The 18,807-nt window shown below is 40.3% G+C and overlaps 1 protein-coding gene and 1 pseudogene across 2 annotated transcripts; both read left to right on the forward strand.

Moving 5' to 3' along the window:
* Nucleotides 1–150: 150 nt before the first annotated feature.
* On the forward strand, nucleotides 151–2,642 carry LOC115667393 (cytochrome P450 CYP749A22-like; annotated as a pseudogene).
* A 12,645-nt stretch (nucleotides 2,643–15,287) lies between these two features.
* Nucleotides 15,288–17,993, forward strand: LOC130134416 (cytochrome P450 CYP749A22-like). Of its 2 annotated transcripts, none has more exons than XM_056303857.1 (5): nucleotides 15,288–15,682; nucleotides 15,880–16,163; nucleotides 16,265–16,497; nucleotides 16,743–17,121; nucleotides 17,344–17,993. In XM_056303857.1, the coding sequence occupies exons 1-5, from the start codon at nucleotides 15,397–15,399 to the stop codon at nucleotides 17,770–17,772; spliced, it is 1,611 nt and encodes a 536-aa protein (XP_056159832.1). In that variant the 5' UTR covers nucleotides 15,288–15,396; the 3' UTR covers nucleotides 17,773–17,993. The 2 variants fall into 2 exon arrangements, with proteins under 2 accessions (XP_056159832.1, XP_056159833.1); XM_056303858.1 differs by having other exon boundaries at nucleotides 15,294–15,682; nucleotides 15,880–16,103.
* Nucleotides 17,994–18,807: the final 814 nt, after the last annotated feature.

Raw genomic sequence — 18,807 nt, forward strand, 5'->3', positions numbered from 1 at the left:
GTCAATCATATTGTGACACGGGGCAAGTCTTTATCGACTCGATAATTTCGAATCAAACCCTTTTGGGTCCAAGCCAGTAGTTGACTTCAAAGCTCTGTAAAACAGCTCTTCACTCCCTTTCTTTTGCAAATTGCGAATTTGGAAAGAAACATGGATTTCCTCAGAAGTGGTGTGTTCTTCTCATTGTGCTCTCTGGTTCTATCTCTTTTCTTAGCTCTTGTTATCAATATGCTGCACAAGTCCTGGTGGGTTCCAATGCAAGTACAAAGAAAAATGGCTGCCCAAGGAATCAAAGGTCCAGCCTACAGGTTCTTCTATGGAAGCACCAAAGAGATGCTTCAAATGAAGAGGGAAGCCACAAGCAGACCCATGAGTCTTTCTCACGATATTTTCCCATATGTCCAGCCTCACTTCCACAACTGGGCTCAAACTTATGGTAATTAACATCCCTGAAGTTGACTCAGTTTATCGATGTAAAGATCACAACATATAGTGTGCGTAGTACTTTCCGACCACCCATTTGCTGAGAGGATGTGATGTGTCACAATTTGAATGTATTTCAAGTTTATTTATCTGTTAAATTGAGAGGATTGTGATTTGTATTTCTTACTGAGAACAGGCTAATTTTTCTTACTCTTCACTCTGTTTACTTATAAAAATTCAAATATGTCGCAGGGAGGAACTTCTTGGGGTGGCATGGCCCTCAAGCTTTCCTATTCATCTCCGATCTGGACATGGTTAAACAGGTACTTAACAATAAAGACCACACTTTTTCAAAAATTTTGGACCGAGGCCAAGTGAAGAAGATTTTAGGTGATGGACTTGTGACATCTGAAGGTGAAAAATGGGCAAAGCACCGAAAGCTGGCAAATTTCGCTTTTCACGGGGAAAGTCTGAAGGTACATTTGAATATATATATATATGTATATATGTATATATATATATATATATATGTATATATGTATATATAATTTGACAGAAATTAGAGTTAGTGAACTAATTTTGTGGGGGGATAGGACATATGAGAGCGCTTTTCAAATAATGCATATGATGGAAAGTCAAGTCATTTCATTTGTAGAGTATGGTTCCGGCAATGGTGGACTGTGCTCATATGATGATCCAGAGATGGAGTTATCGAGAATGCCAAGAGATCAATGTTTATGAAGAATTTAAACTGTGCACATCGGATGCCATATCAAAAACTGCATTTGGTAGCAGCTACATTGAAGGCAAAAGTGTTTTTGAGAACTTGGTCAAGTTGGGATTGATAGTCGCAAAAGCTTCTTCACAAATAAGATTACCGGGAGTCAGGTAATTAACTTTTACTCTAATTTAATGGCAAAAGAGAAACTAAGAAAAAGGGAAAACTAAGATGTGCCAGATTTTATGACATGGAAGCTAGAGAAGCAATCTGACATATGAAATCGAGTGATTTTTCATCCTAAGTAATGCAGTCATTATTCTATGTGTGTCTGCTTTTTGGTCTTTTGGACTATTACAAAGGATAGGACGCAATAGATACAAAACCACCACCTAAAGTTCTTGTATCTCATACTTTGGAAGATGAACATAATAATTGGGTTTTGTAATACTTGCCTACACGGCTTGTTATCGTTACAGTAAGCTCTGGAAACCGACTTACGAGCTTGAGGCAGAGAAACTTGAGACAGGGTTACGGAAGCTGGGATAAAGATTATCAACAGGAGACAACAGAAGATGAATTGCGGAGAGAGAGAACTATAATGATTTCCTAGGGTTACTTTCAAAGGCTACGCATGATGCCGACGAGAACAAGAAAATCACATTCGACAATGTAATTACTGAGTGCAAGACGTTCTATTCTGCTGCACAGGAAACCACAAGCTCATTACTTTCATGGACAGTCTTCCTCCTAGCTATTCACACTGATTGGCAACAAGAAGCAAGAAAGGAGGTCCTTGATGTCCTTGGAAATCGAGATCCCAATTTCGATGGAGTTAAAAAGCTCAAGAAGGTAAGAGAATGTGATTTTAAAACAATTTCCATTGAAGACAGCTAATAAATTTCTATATCCGAAAGCTGTCTAGTAATTCTTGTAATGAGACTATTCTTGTTATGTGCACATATTCTTCTAAACCAAAGAACAGCACCAGCTTTTCTATCTTCTTATCTTTTCAAAGCATGCTCGAATATTTTTCTCCTCGTGAATGACTTTGGCATTTGTGTATATTCAGATGGGCATGTTCATAAACGAATCTCTTCGCTTATATCCTCCAGCAGTCGGTGTCCATAGGAAAGTTACTAGGCAGGCAAAACTCGGCAAGCTCGTTCTTCCTTCAGGTACAATGGTATACATACCAATCCTAAATATTCACCACGACCCTCAAGTTTGGGGAGATGATGCACGTCTTTTCAAGCCAGAGAGATTCTCAGAAGGAGTTGCTAAGGCTACAAACAACAATCCGGCGATATTCCTTCCCTTTGGCCTTGGACCCAGAAGTTGTGTAGGTGAGAATTTCGCGACAGTTGAAGCTAAAATTGTCCTCGCTATGATTCTGCAGCGATACACTTTCACTCTCTCCCCTGCTTATGTTCACTCCCCTGTCGACATTCACTCTTCTCGCCCCCAATATGGAATTCAGGTTATTCTCAATTCAACATAGTGTGAACTGTGAAGATGTGTATGTGTAAGTGGGCGAAGAAACATGTGTATACTTTCGCTGGTTTGTAAGACTTAATCGAAACTCGGACCATCTGCCAATTAATTTGGCAGAGATAGGTGCCTTTCCAGATTGAGATGACGCAATTTGGCTTCTTGAGTGCAATCTCCTGTGATTGTTGATTACGTGGGTGTTTGATAAGGATATGCCGCTTTTCTTTTGCCCATACCATTCTATCGAGATTCAAAGACTGTATCATATTGTGACAACACAATGATTGCACGGAACTAAACAAGAAATTAAAAAAAGTTGGTTAATTGGGTAAATAAAAGTACTAACTCAATGGAAAAGTTGGAAGTTAAAAAAATAAATAAACTTGCTAAGCAACTCAAGTGAGAGTGGATAACCCTAAAACGGTAAAAAAAGTTGGTAAGTCATTCTAATTAAGATTGGCAATTTGATATAACAATTGGTAAATTTTAGGATTTGACAAAAAATACTTAAGTCAAAGTTTTATAAAAGATAAGACGAGCTTTTTGACAGAGATAAGAAAAGTTTGTAATTTAAAAAAAAAACAATATGCGTTGATGACTAACTCACATAAGAGTTGGTAATGCAAACTAGTTGACAACTTAATCAGAGAAAAATTAGTAATCACACTTATTAAAGTTGGTAACTTCTAAAAGGATTTTGTAACATTAATGATTCGATCACTTGAGTACCTTAATTATTTAATGAATCACTTGGGTTTCATAATTTTTTAAAGACGTTCAACACAAGCGCTATAAATTTTAATACCACGTCGAATTTTCCAGTAAGGGAAATCGCCGATATCACTCAAGTAAACGATAAAAATTATGGTACTCAAGTGGTCAATTGAAAAGTTATGACATCAAAATGGGTGCTGTGCAAAAATTATGACAATTGTGATGTCCTTTCTCTCAAGTTTTAGTATGTCCACGATATTGAATTTATTTTGAAACTATTAAAATAGGCAGGGAACTTCAATGGATAGAGTAATGATTGGCGCCGGCCATCTTCCCCCTCTATTTTGCATGTAAGAGCAAAGACAATTTAAAACATCCAAATTTAAAAGTATGTATATTAAATGATGTGGCGGATTGCAAAGAGTCAATTAAATAAGTGAGTCATATTTAATATCTAATAAGGTACTCCCACATCATTTAGTATATAGATTTTTGTAAACCAATCTGGATAAACATAGCATTTCTCATTTTTATATGTCCTTGTTTTCATTCAATCTAAAAGATGGAGAAACTTTTCTTAACACCTAATTGGTTGGCTTTTGGGCGAGATTTTACACCGAGCGACTTTCACCATATACTTGAAAGCACAACAGAAACAATCCTTTTTTTTTTCTCTGCCTCTGCTCCTCTCTTTCTCTCTCACATCAGCTGCAGCCCACTCGACCCATCCCCAGCTCGCCATGCCGCTGGTGGCCTATCCAAGCTCCCATCGGCGCAGCCATGACGCGAGCTCGGACTAGCCATGACACCCCACTGTCGTTCAGGGGCTCGGGATGGCTTTGCCATGCGGTTGATTGGTCCCACAGTCTAGACCGTTGGGCATGACGGGACGAGTGTTGGAGACGGCACGAGCACGAAAGTGGCGACGGTGGGAGTGGAGCGTTGCACCGGTTTGCAGGGGTAAGGGTGGGGGCTAATTTTGGCATTTCTTTTGTTATTGTTGACACCTATTTTTAATTTGCCCAAAATTAATTACACAAAATTTAGGAATTAATTTTCTTTAATTCCTAAAACAAAAAAAATATTTCTATTTAAATGCATTGCATATAGACATTAGGCATATGTATATTAATAGGACCTATTAGAGCATATTTTCTTAAATTTTAAACAAAATTTAAAAAAAAAAAAAAATCGAGTCGGATCGGACCGGGCCCGACCCGGCCCATTTCTTTTTTTCTTTTTCCCCCCGGGCCCGGCCCCCTTTTTCTTTTCTTTTCTTTTTTTTCCTTCGCGCGGGCCCGGCCCGCTTTCCTTTTCTTCTTTTCCCCCCGCCGCTGCTGGGCCTGGCCCGGCCCAGCCTTCTTCCTTCCTTCCTTCCCCCTGCGCCGGTCGCTCTCTCCTCCCCTGTTCTCCCCTGTGCGCGACCGAAGCGTGACGCACGGCGGCGCCGCTCCTCATCGTCGTCATCCGGTCAGAGGAGGCCCAGGCGGGCACGCCACAGGGACTGGCCATTAAGGCCAGTCCCGTCTTCCCCATCTCCCAGGCTCTCTCTCCCTCTCTGCCCCGTCTCTCTGCACCTTCACTGAACCGGCCCCCCCCTTTTTGCTCTGCCCTGCACCGGCCTGCAAATGGCCACGAAAGTCGTGGCGTGGCGTAGGCCGGTGCAGGCCGAGGTCACGCCGACGCAGAGAGGCAGAGAGACGCGTCGTCGCCGCCTATAAAAGCCGGAGAGAGAGAGAGAGGCCCGGTCGGCCGTTTTTTTTTTTAAAAAAAAAAAGAAGAAACAGAACAGAGAGAAGCCGGGGAGAGAAAGAAAGAGATTGAGCGAGACAGAGAGACGGAGAGCTCATCCGGCGGCCACCGCGCCTCAGCCATCCATCCCCGTCGCCGAGTCGACGGCGGCGACACAGAGAGAGAGAGTCCCGGTCGGCGATTTTCAGAGAAAAACAGAGTGAGAGGAAGAAACTGAGAGAGACCGAGAGAGAATAGAGAGAGAAAGAGAGGAGAGTGGGTTTTTACAGGTCCTCAGCCGCGTCGCCGTCGCCCCTTGATCAACCGGAAGTCCCCAGACGCGCCGTCGACCGGTGAGCCTCTCCCGGTCTAGACTGCCCCTGTTCTGCTCTGTCCTCCCCTGTTTTTGCACGCGGTCCGGCCGGGACTCGCGCCGGCTGAGTCGCGCGATTCCCGGCCTATGCCGTCACCGTTCCCGGTCCCCACTCGCAGTCAAACGTCAGCCGCAGCCGTCGGAGCCGACCGTGCCGCCGGACGAGGTCGAAATCGGCTGATTTCCACCGCGCACGCCCAGTGTTCGACAAAATGCCTCAATGAGGCCGGTTTTTGTCTTGTCGCCGGCCGGCGAACGGTGGTCCGACGGCGGCCCAGGTGAGTGGTGTAGCTTAATGGTGGTACGAGGGGGTCATTTTGGGGTCGGCGCCGGTCTGGGTCGGCCGGCGGGCGGCCAATTTTGGCTCCGCCGGCGTTCCTCCCTGCGGGTCTGCGAGTTCGGGTCAGACCCGACCCGAATCAGCGGATCCGACCATAGGCCAACGCCCTCGGTCGGATCCGCTGACTCGGCCTCGGGCCGAAACCGACCCGGGATCGCCCGATCCGACCCGGTCAACGCTCGGGTCGGACCCGTTGACCCGGGTCGGTCGAAACCGACCCGGATCAGCCGATCCGACCCGGGTCAACGCCCGGGTCGGTTCCGACCCGGATCCGCCCGACCCGGTTTTATTATAATATTATTTTTAAAAAAATAAAAAATTTTAAAAAAATTTAAAAATAAAAAAAATTTAAAAAAAAAATTAAATTAAAATTATTTTTTTTTCCTTTTTTTTCTTCTGTATTATTATTATTATTTTTTTTTTCGAAAAAAAAAAAATTTAAAAATTAAATTAAAAAAAATTTAAAAAAAAAACTTTTTTAAAATTGTATTATATTCTAAATGTTTTATTTGTTATAGTATTATTATGCATAATTTACCATGTTTAAATTAGATAAACCTAGGATTACGCGGTAGTATTTTGCATGATAGTTTTTATTACCGTTGTATTGTTATGCATGTTTTTAATACAATTGCATGAGCTGTTGTGTTTTGAATGTCATCTGACTTAGTTAAGGTTAGAACCTTAGGCTGCATGAATGGTTGTGTTCCTGACTGCTAATCGTTTCTGATTATGCACTCGCTTGATCACCTCACATGTTAGGAGAAAGGTCCTAAAATCAATCCAAATTGCCGACAAATGTTTTTTGAAATGAACAGGGTAAAATGGTACCAAAAGGGCATTAGTTATCCAACTAGTGTAACCAAGTCCCCGAACTCATTTAATCTCTGGTTCGTAGGAATAGGGTGATTCTCCCATCACCCTATTTGGGTTTCTAATCGACCTACCCCAAATCGATTAGTGGCGACTCCTTGATATAAACCACTTGCATGTTAAAAACTTAAACCCTAAGTCGCGATATGGTATGGGCTTGGGAGAGCCCGAGTTAAGTCCCGAACCTAGACTTAGCACGTACCAGGCGAGCCCCCCCCTTTTTTGCATGTTGTTTAAAAAAGGGCTCGGGAGTTCGGTCGCGACAGTTATTATTTTCTGCTCTATGTTTTGCGTTATATTTGAATCATATCCAAACATGTAACTCACCAATCAAACGCTAGCATGGTCCACTTTTGTATGCCTATCGACTACCATTAGAATGTTTCCTACCGTGGATAACTACAAGTGATTTTACTTATCCGGTCTTCATTGAGTCCGTAACAATTTAATTATGTTACTCTAATTAATATTTATTCAAATTGCACCTGAATCTCGTGCCCGGGTAAAATTCAATTTTATGCACTTAATAGTTGATAACCTCCATGAGTTAATCTCATGCATATACTCCACTTGCACTTATATATTTATCTGAAGTGAAGCTCTAATGACAGTATCAAAACTTGCTCAAACTTCTCCTGAGGATTTTGTTAAAGAAGGTCAAACTTTCTCACATGGGGCATGCTTTCTTTTCTTTATAAGGAATAAGTGCACTAAAAGTCCTAAAACTTGTTACGAAAGTACAATTGACTCCTAAAACTTTCAACAAGATCAATCAAGTTCTAAAACTTGTTAAGACAGCGCAATCGAATCTTAAAACTTTCAAAATGTGCAATCAACAGAAGAACTTAATTGGACCAATTTGACAAGTTGTAGGACTTGATTGCATTTTTGAAGGTTTTAGGACTCAATTGTATTTTTGTGAGAAGTTTTAGGACTTAATTGCACTTTTTGAAAGTTTTAGGACTCAATTCCACTTTCGTAATAAATTTTATGACTTTTAGTACACTTATCATTATTTATAATTACTTGGCACCGGCAATTCAGCAACAAAAGTAGTTATAAAACAATCCAATACAAGTTGAAATTGTTGAGAAAACCCCTATTATGTTTTGAAGTTCACAAAATTATTCATGGTTTATGTCGATCTTCATAAATGTAAGAGTTGGTTGTATTTCAGGTTGTATTCACGTTGAAAAAGAACTTTGATATTATTGGAAAAAAAGATTCTAATTGACTAGAAGAACCAATGTGGAGCACACATAATCTTAGATATACTAATGTTAAGTGTACAGGATCTACATCAATATCAAAATCAAAGTATCTTTATGAGAACAGTTGAATAGATCTAGGAAGCCAGGTATTGCATGGATATTAGCGGCTTTTTGTGTGGATATAAGCAGAGTACTAAGTGGATATTAGAAGTGTATACGCTAGATATCACTAGCCGGATATAGGCAACGACTGTGAATATGAGCAGCGTACTTATAAACGTGCGATGACAACTCTTTATCATGAATTTCAAGACTCATCTTGAGATATTTTATCCCTTGATAACTTGTGATTTGGTATAGATTCTTATTACAGAGGATTTAAATTGACCAAGATTATCTACGAGTAATACTCAATCACGCGAGATATCTTGACTGATTCCGAAGACAAGATTATTTTCATAATTGAAGCACTGCATTTTGGAAACCAAGATTTGATTATATGGGCAACCAAATTAATAGAAATTCTGATTTATCAACCTCAATGGCTATCTAATCTTCTCAACAATTGTCCAATGGCTAGATTGAAGATTGATCCTCTTAAAGATTGCCAACGGGAAGCTTGGATGAGAGGAGTATAAAAGAAACCAATACGCTAAAGACAAAGAGAGATCAAGAATTTATAATTCCAAATTTACAGAGGGCTTTACATATTGTTGTATGGTCTTAGAGAGCTTAATACTGTAATGTTTTGAGAAATGTTGTCAGAGTTTTTGCTAAGGTGTGAGATAGTGAGACTTATTTGCTTGGATATAAGCAACACCAGTTTTGAAGAGAAGTGCTTGATTATAAGCGACACCTACTTTTGTAATTTCTCAACAATTGATTAGTGGAATCAAGTCACTACTCTGTTAGTCTGAGAAAGTGGACGTAAACTTATTCCAAGCCAAACCGCTATAAACTCTTGTGTTTTGTTCTATGTTTCTCTACTCCTATTTACCTATTGTTTGATAAAAGCACTACACTACACTGTTGAATATCATTAGAACCTGCTTATATTAATACTTTGTTTGACCCAGTCACGTTTATTTCAAACTTGGCATATTTAATTTTGCAATATTTTTCTAACAACAAAACATTTTATTTGAAATCACCTATTCATCCCCCTCTAGATGATACTATTAGCCACCCTTAGAAAACATGGCCACCCTTAGAAGTCACAGCTCTCAAACGCCCAAAGTCACTTTCTTTCTTTTCTTTGATATGAAAGGATATAATGAGCAATGTTCTTGTAGCGTTATCTTTCTCCTTGTTTCTGCTACTTTTCTTAGCTCTTATTATCAAAACCCTGCACAAATTATGGTGGAATCTGCTTCGAATCCAAGAAAAAGTTGCCGCACAAGGAATCAAAGGTCCTCCTTACGCATTCTTCTATGGAAGCACCAAAGAGATGCTTCAAATGAAGAAGGAAGTCACCAAAAGCCCATGAACCTTTCTCATGATATTTTCCCTTATGTCCATCCTCACTTGTACTAATAGTCCAAAACTTACGGTAATTTCAGCTTTTTATTTCGTCTTTTTCTGCTTCTTTGTTTGCTTTCATAGTTTTTTTATGTCCAAAGTAAATATTGCATTCATATTTCAAGATCTCAAGATGATACATGAAAGATTCAAAACAAAACAAATGCCAAACAGTAAAATATAATAATAAAGCACAAACTGTTATGATAAACACATTCTCATCCCACAAGAATAGATCAATCTGAGCATCAAAACAAAATGAATGGCGGCCGATTATCGAATCTCGCATCATTGTAAGTAATGAGCACATATGTAGTCTTCTTCTCCAATAGCTAGCCTGCCTAGTGGACGGTTCATGCTTAGGTTCAATGTCCTTAACACCATCATCGTACGGAAACACCAAAAACAAGCTCCCAAATCTAGATTTAAATTAGGAGAAGTTGAATGAGCATAGAAACGACTAGATCGGGAGAGAAGATGTGACGGCCCAGGCGGCAGTGTGAGGGGAGGAGGGATGGAGGTGCATCTGCACCTCGGTCCTCGGACATGCGCAGGGAAGGGAGGGGGAGCCTCTCTTGTCCTACATCGCCTAGGGGAGGAGTCCTGGACTGGCTTATAAGGCTTAGGGTTCTATATTTGTGTAACGCGTTTTAAAGTCGTGAGGGTCAGTGATCCCAAAGCGAACAATATTACACAGTGTAAACCCGGGATGTTACAGGTGGTATCAGAGCCGACTCCTAACCGTGTGTGAAGTTATAGCAAGGGTGATGTGCCCACAAGGGATGGAGAGCTTATAAGGCTTAGGGTTCTATATCTGTGTAACACGTTTAAAGTCGTGAGGGTTAGTGGTCCCAAAGCGAACAATATTACACAGTGTAAAATCGGGGTGTTACAGGTGGTATCAGAGCCGACTTCTAACCGCGTGTGGAGCCACAACGAGGGCGCTGTGCTCGCAAGGGATGGAGAGTGTGACGGCCTAGGCGGCAGTGCGTGGGGAGGAGGGATGGCGGTGCGTTCGCGCCTCGGTCTTCAGACACGCGCAGGGAAGGGAGCGGGAGCCTCTTTTATTCCACATCGCCTAGGGGGGAGTTCTGGACTGGCTTATAAGGCTTGTGGTTCTATATCTGTGTAACGCGTTTTTAAGCCGTGAGGGTCAGTGGTCCCAAAAAGGAGAATATTACACAGTATAAACCCGGGGTGTTACAGAAGAGCTCCCAAATCTAGATCTAGATCGGGAGATGAGAGCTTCTAAAACTCGGTGAAGTCATATAACCGCTTCCAGTGCAGCATGAACTCACCATATTTCTCCTTGATCCTGTTTGACTTGGTTTGGAAGATGAAGCAGCAGTCGATTCCTACGATGAAAGCAGAAAATAAGCCAAGCGAGCAAGGAAGAGCATCACAGTGAACAAAGAAAAAAACTATATGAAAATAATAAGATACTCCCAATTCAAATCGGGAAAGAAAATCTCAATTCGAGTTGAGAAGATAGAGCCTCTCTCGACTCTTAGTCGAGGGAGCTTGGAGTGGAAGAGAAAAGGGAACCAGAAAGAGGTGGAAGAGAAGAGCAAACGGCGAGGGTTTCTACTTCTATAGTTTAACTCAGCTTAAATCGAGGCATTTTCAATAGCTTGACTCAATTTATCCTATTTAGATATCAACACATGTTCTGCAAAATGCATCTTAGCCATTCACTTGCTTTTCGAGTATCATAGGTCTATCAAGTTTGTTTATCGCGTTGATCTGGTAAATTATTCCAGTTCCTGATTCTTATTTATAACCCACGAAAAATGCACGAGCTTTGATCTATGCTTGCTTTCTCAAATGTTCCTAAAAATGTATTAGGGAGGAATATCTTGATGTGGTACGGCATTCAGGCTTTTCTAGTAATCTTGGATCTGAGATGGTTAAAGAGTTCCTCAACGATAGAGATGACACTTACTCGAAAGAGTTTCTCCAAGACCAAGTCAAGAAGTATATAGGGGACCGGCTTACGACATCTCAAAGGTGAAAAATGGGCAAAGCATCGTAAGCTGGCGAATTTCGCTTTCCATGGAGAAAACTTGGGAAAAGTGTCAAAAAAGTCATAAACCTTTGGCATTGATGTCAATTTAGTCCTAAACCTTTTTTTGGTACCAATTTAGTCCTAAACCTTTTGCATTTGTGCCAATTTAGTCCTAAACTTTTTTTTGGTGCCAATTCAATCCTAAACTTTTTGCATTGGTACCAATTCAGTCCTAAACATTTTTGTCTTTGTGCCAATTCAGTCATTCCAGCCAATTTTGGCCGGATTTTGCTGACGTTGACAACTTTTAATAATATTTTAATATTTTTAAAAATTTTCCGGCGACCTGCTAGAGGAAGGAGGGGAGGGAGGAAAAAAAAGAAATAAAGAAATAAATAAAAATTCAAAAAAATTAAAATATTATTAAAAGTTGTCCACATCAACAAAATCAGGCCAAAATTGGCCGGAAGGACTGAATTGGCACAAAGACAAAAAGGTTTAGGATTGAATTGGCATAAATGCAAAAGGTTTAGGATTGAATTGGCACAAAAAAAAAGTTTATGACTAACTTGGCACCAATGCAAAAGGTTTAGGACTGAATTGGTACCAAAAAAAGTTTATGACTAAATTGGCACCAATGCAAAATGTTTATGACTTTTTTGACATTTTTTCCGAGAAAACTTGAAGGTATGTTGGAATTAGTTATGCCACTGTGACGTAGAAACATGAAATATGAATCCAAAGGTACTTTAGTCTTTACTTTATTTTTCCCAACAGCATCAAAGATTGCAAGAACGGTCCCTAAATTTCACTGAGTTGCTAAAAAAAGTTGTGCTAATTATAGAGAGGTCTATTATGCATGGATTTGCAGGGTATGGTTCCGGCAATGGTAGATTGCACTCATACGATGCTCAAGAGATGGAGTGACCGAGAAGAAAAAGAGACCAATGTTCGTAAAGAACTTAGATAGTATGCGTCAGATGTGATATCAAAAACAGCATTTAGGAGCAGCTATATTGAAGGCGAAAGTACATTTGAGAATGTGAACAAGTTGATCCTCGTAATGGTGCATGCTTCTACTAGTTTTCCGATAGTTAGGTAAATCAATGTTTGTTCTCTCTCTCTCTGGCATAGATCTGATCTGACATAGACATAGCACCGTAGATATATGCATTTCAATCTTCCTTGTTCTTGGCCTTAAACGAGTACTATCGCGAAAAAAAACGCTCATTTATTTAGTTAATTCTTACCCAGGATCATAACAAATTGGATCAATGTTTGTAATATACAAATTGATGGATATTTTGTTAATAGGAAACTTTGGAAACCGGTGTACAAAATCGAGGGAGAGAAAATAGTGAAAGGGTTTCGTGAAGCCGTGCTAGAGATTATTAAACAGAGGCAGGAGAAGTTGGACTCTTGAGACTTAGGGTGCGCATGACAACGATTCTGTACCTGAGAACTGATTCTGCTAAAAAATGATTCTTTTTTATTCTGTGCCCGGGAACAATTTCTAAACATTTGAAGGTGTTTGGTAACTTCCTAAAATTTCTATTCTTAGAATAGAAAAAGAACAGAAATGTGTTTGGTAACTACACAAAATTTCTTTTTATTAATAATTTTTTAATAATATTTTGAATTTTTTAATATTTCTTTCTTTTTTTTTTCTTTCTTTCCCTTCCCTTCCTTAGCCATCGCTGGTCGCCGACGCCGGCAATCGGCCACGGGCCAGGGCCGGCGAGGGTGTAGCGGCCCTCGCCGCCGCCCTCACCGGTCTCTACGGCAAGGTCGGCCTCGCCATGGCTAGGCGAGGCCTCACCGTCATGGCCGCAAGCCGCCCTCGCCGGCCCTCGCTTGTGGCCGGAGGCCAACGGCAAGCTAGGAAGAACAAGAACAACAAACCAAGAAGAATCAGAAATGGAAAAATTGTTCCCAAAATCAAGAAGCTACTTTTTTTTTGCTTCTTAATTCTGTTCCAAAATTGATTCTGGGAACAATTTTTTGCAAATTTGTGTCCGGGCACAAAAAATTTAACAAACGGATTTCTATTCCCAAACTGATTCTGAGAACAAAAGAACAGAAATTTTTATTATTTGGCAACTTGCCAAACGGGCCCTTAGAGAGCTATAGGAATGATTTTCTAGGTTTGCTTTTGAGAGCTTCTCATGAAGTTAATGAAAACAAGAAGATAACGAATGAACTACGCAGGATTTCCACTCGACAGTAAGTTGTTCACAGATGAGAAGTTGGTGATTTCCTTCATGTGTGACCGAATAAACTGTGCAGGATTTGAAGAAAAAACAAAATTGACTTGGAAAAGCGACTTATTCCGCCGTTGCTAGAAAAGCACAGAACCACTCCAAAAGTTATGCTTCAGGAGCGATGAAAGTTTGACCGCCCTTTGGTAGTAATATTTACTTTGAACCATTGAGACAAAATCATTAAGAAGAATTCTTCCAAGCAATGTTGCCGGACAATCTCAAGCCATATTTCGTGAGCAATTGGACAATCCCGAAGAACATGTAAGGTTGTTTCCACACGAGATTCACATATCAAGCAATAAGGGTTTCCTCCCAAATTGCGAGTAGTTTTCAGTTTATTAATCAATAGTCGCTTATGAGTGGCTAGCTAGAGAAACGTTTTAATACATTGTGGACCCTGCCACTTCCAAATAACGGACCATATACCATCAGAGTCTTGATTATCTACCCTATCGAATAAATCGTATGCTGACTTAACGGAGAAAGTCCCTCTTCCAGTACCCTCCCACAGAAGATTATCTTCTCCATCACAGGCTAAAGGAGGTTTGATAGCCCGAATTCGAAAGATTATATCTTATGGTAAAAGTGCTTGAAGTACTTGATATTTATGATTCCCATTTAACACATAGTCGCAAACTTCTCTCTCCATCTCATAGAGAGACATTTGAGTAATAATAAAGTTATAGAGTGGCTCCAAATCTGAAATCCATCTATCTATCCAAAATCTAACTTGTTTGCCATTTCCCAGGCTCCACAAAGCTCCCTCCTTTAATTTCGGCCATGGGTTCATAATTCCCTTCATTGAGATCGAGTCTCCAGGTTTAGCATGAATATTAGTCCTGTTTAGGATGTGGACAATATTTGGCGATTAGAGCTTGTGCCCCGAGACTTGGCTGCGTTATGAGCCCCACGCTGGTTTCATCACGAACCCTTGATAAGTCAATTCGAGAGCTCTAAAACCAAGGTCGCCACATTTCTTAGGCTTACAGATAGACTCCCTATTCATGAGGTGCATTCGACGTTTGTCGGTTGTGTGGTCCCAAATGAAAGCATGAAACTTTTTTCGATCGGTTGAATTGGAAGGGCTTTTATTTCTCAATTTTTATTATTTCTATCAAACCTTCTGCCTTTCCTTAAAGCGAGATGGCCTAAACTTTTCAAAACATACGGATGTTGCTTTAATTATTTACCTATCAAATTTTCGTAACTTTTCAATTTGAATACTATTTAATTTATTGGCGCGAAAGTTCTATTTTTGTTTTTAGGGTTTCAGATTTTATCTTCATATAATGTCGAACTTTTAAAATGCTTCATGAGTTAAAACTTTTGTTCATGAAAAATCCGTTATTGTTTTGCAAATCCGCAATAGTTCCTTTTGGCAAGAAACTATAAGCATTTGACAGAAGTGGGGGCAACTTGCAAGTTACATTTCATGCCGTGCACGACTAAACCTTAGCCTTATTGATCGTTTCTCTATCCATGAATTGTGCAGACGAACCAAGCTAGTAGCTAAAATTAAAGTCTTATTCATTTATTAGCAGGGGACCCCCATCCATGTGTTCAATCTTGTGCCACATACTCGTACTGAAGGTCAAACATACTGTCATACGGCGCAAGTCTTTGTCACTCAGCATTTCGAACCACCCCTCATGGGACCGAAACCAAAGGACTACAAGAATCAGTCCAATGGTAGTTTAAGTTCATAGCTCTGTAAAACAGCTCCACTCGCGAAAGAAACATGGATTTCCTCAGAAATGGTGTGTTGCTCTCATTGTCCTCTCTGGTTCTTTCTCTTCTCTTGGCTCTTGTTATCAAAATGCTGCACAAACTATGGTGGATTCCAATTCAAATGCAAAGAAAGATGGCTGCCCAAGGAATCAAAGGTCCAGCTTACGGGTTCTTCCATGGAAGCACCACAGAGATGCTTCGAATGAAGAGGGAAGCCACCAGCAGACCCATGAGCCTTTCTCACGATATTTTCCCTTACGTCCAGCCTCACTTCCACAAGTGGGCTCAAACTTATGGTGATTAATAGTCCTGTAGTTGACTCAGTTTATCGATGTTAAGATCACGAGATATCACTTGCGAAGTACTTTCTGAACACCCATTTGCTGGACAGGATGTGACATGCCGTTTGAGAGGATATTGATTTGTATTTGAGAACAGGCTCGTTCTTAACTCTTCAATCTATGTTACTCACAAAAATTAAAAAATGTCGCAGGGAGAAATTTCTTGGTGTGGCATGGCCCTCAAGCTTTCCTAGTTGTCTCGGATCTGGACATGGTTAAAGAGGTACTTAATGATAAAGACCACACTTTTTCAAAAATTTTCCTCCAAGACCAAGTGAAGAAGCTTGTAGGTGATGGACTGGTGACATCTGAAGGCGAGCAATGGGCAAAGCACCGAAAGCTGGCGAATTTCGCTTTTCACGGGGGAAGTCTGAAGGTACATTTGAGACATTATTTGTATGCTGGCCATGGGAGCCTTGCTTCCAAAACAAACATGGTAGGAATTAGAATTAGTGAAGTAATTTTGTGGGAGGTATTGGACATGAGAGTGCTTTTCAAATTGTGCTTATGATGGAATGTCAATCCATTTGTTTGCAGAGTATGGTTCCGGCAATGGTGGACTGTGCTCATATTATGATCCAGAGATGGCGTGATCGAGAATGCCTGGAAATCGATGTTTATGAAGAATTTAAACTGTGCACATCGGATGCAATATCGAAAACTGCATTTGGGAGCAGCTACGTTGAAGGCAAAACTGTTTTTGAGAACGTGGTTAAGTTGGGATTGACAATGGCAAAAGCTTCTTCACAAATAAGATTACCTGGAGTCAGGTAAATAAATTTTACGACATGGAGGGTAGTAAAAACATTCAGACAGGACTTCGAATGATTGTCATCCTATGTAATGCGGTCATTATTCGATGTGTCTGCTTTTTGGTCTTTTGGACTTTTACGACGGATAGGATGCAACAGAATACAGCACCCCCTAGAGTTCTTGCATATCACAGTTTGTTTCGCAGATGAACAAAATACTTGGGTTTTATAGTACTTGCTTGTGTGGCTTCTTGTTGTTACAGTAAGCTCTGGAAACCGACTTTTGAGATTGAGGCAGAGAAACTTGAGAAAGGGTTACGAGAAGCTGTGTTAAAGATTATCAAAAGAAGACAACAGAAGATGAATTCCGGAGAGATGGAGAGCTACGGGAATGATTTCCTAGGGTTACTTTTAACGGCTATGCACGATGTTGATGAGAACAAGAAAATCACATTCGATAATGTAATTGCTGAGTGCAAGACGTTCTATTCTGCTGGATTTGAAACCTTAAGCTCATTACTCGCATGGACAGTCTTCCTCCTAGCAATTCACACTGATTGGCAACAAGAAGCAAGGAAGGAGGTCCTTGATACACTTGGAGATCAAGATCCCGATTTCAATGGAACTACAAAGCTCAAGAAGGTAAGAGAAGGTGATTGTAAAAGAATTTTCCTTGAAACAGAGCTAATAAATGTCTATTTCCGAAAGCTGTCTGATAATGCTTGTAATGAGACTACTTTTGCCTATGTACCCAAATTGTTCTACCGCAAAGAACAACACAAGCTTCTTTATCTTCTTGTGTTTTCGAAGAATCTTCAATTATTCTTCTCCTCATGAATGACTCTGGCACTTGTGTATGTGCAGATGGGCATGATCATAAACGAATCTCTCCGCTTATATCCTCCAGGAGTCGGTGTCCCTAGAAAAGTGACTAGGCAAGCAAAACTCGGTGATCTCATTCTTCCTGCAGGTATAATGGTACACATACCAATCCTAAAGATTCACCACGACCCTCAAATTTGGGGAGATGATGCACATCTTTTCAAGCCAGAGAGATTCTCAGAAGGAGTTGCTAAGGCTACAAACAACAATCCTGCGAAATTCCTTCCCTTTGGCCTTGGACCCAGAAATTGTGTTGGCCTGAATTTCGCGACAGTTGAAGCTAAAATTGTTCTTGCTATGATTCTGCAGCGATTCAGTTTCACCCTCTCCCCTGCTTATGTCCACTCCCCTGTCGAACTTCACAATTCTCGCCCTCAATATGGAGTTCAGGTTATCCTCAATGCAACATAGTGTGAACTGCGAAGATGTATATGTGTAAGTGGGCGAAAAAACAGGATGCACGTGTATGCTTTTGCTGTTTTAAGACTTAACCAGAACTGGGACCACCTGCCGAGTTAATTGGCACAGATAGGTGCCTTTCCTGATTGAGATCGTGCAATTTGGCCTCTATAATGCATTCTACTGTGATTACATGGGTGTTTGATCAGAATATGCCACTTTTCTTTTGCCCACACCATTCTGTCGAGATTCAAAAAGTATCAAATGGTTACAACGCAATGATTGCACGCAACTGAGATCATAACATGTTGAAGAGGTAATTCTCTTATGATCTCAGGAGCGCTTGATGGTCACAATATGGAGTTGAGTGTTTCTCAACCCACTATAGTGTAAACATCAACTTGTGTCTTTCATTTACCTATGTATCAAATTGTTTAAGAACTCATATAAAGCCTTGAAAGAAGAAATTTGTTTCTTTACATGAGCGTCGTTAATCCAATGATATGTGCAGAGTAAGAAGACAATATTTTCTCGCAAAAGTAGTCAAGAAAATTCCGTACATGTTGCCCAGTACCCATTCAAGAACTCATCCATCCAAATCTTTAACTTCGACAAGTTTTGTGAGTCCTTGTACCCTGATATTTCGTTCTTTTAATCAGACTTCCTTGATTGGGGATTTTACATGCTATTAGTCCATTACCATGTTAAACATCATTAGAAACATGACCGTATTTTAGGACCACGAGCAATCTTTAATTTAGAAGAATAGGGAAAGCCTTCCCCTATTTCAGTCGTACCTTTTGCTTTCTAAAAACTTAATCTGTTAGGTGAAATCGATAAGAGGTAAGCATACGAAGTTGAGTGATTTGCAACCCTCTACAGTGTAAGCATCAAAATGTATGTTATAATTATGAATCTATGCCTCCTAAGTAGCAAATTGTTTAAGAACTCATATATAACCTGCTGAAAGAAGTAATTTTTTTCTTTACATGAGTGTCGTTAATCCGATGTACGCGGAGTAAGTAGACAATATTTTCTCGTAAAAAT

This window comes from Syzygium oleosum, unplaced genomic scaffold (assembly GCF_021117445.2).
Source record: "Syzygium oleosum isolate NSW1041296 unplaced genomic scaffold, Sole_v2.1 Sole_v2.29, whole genome shotgun sequence".
Lineage (NCBI taxonomy): Eukaryota > Viridiplantae > Streptophyta > Magnoliopsida > Myrtales > Myrtaceae > Syzygium > Syzygium oleosum.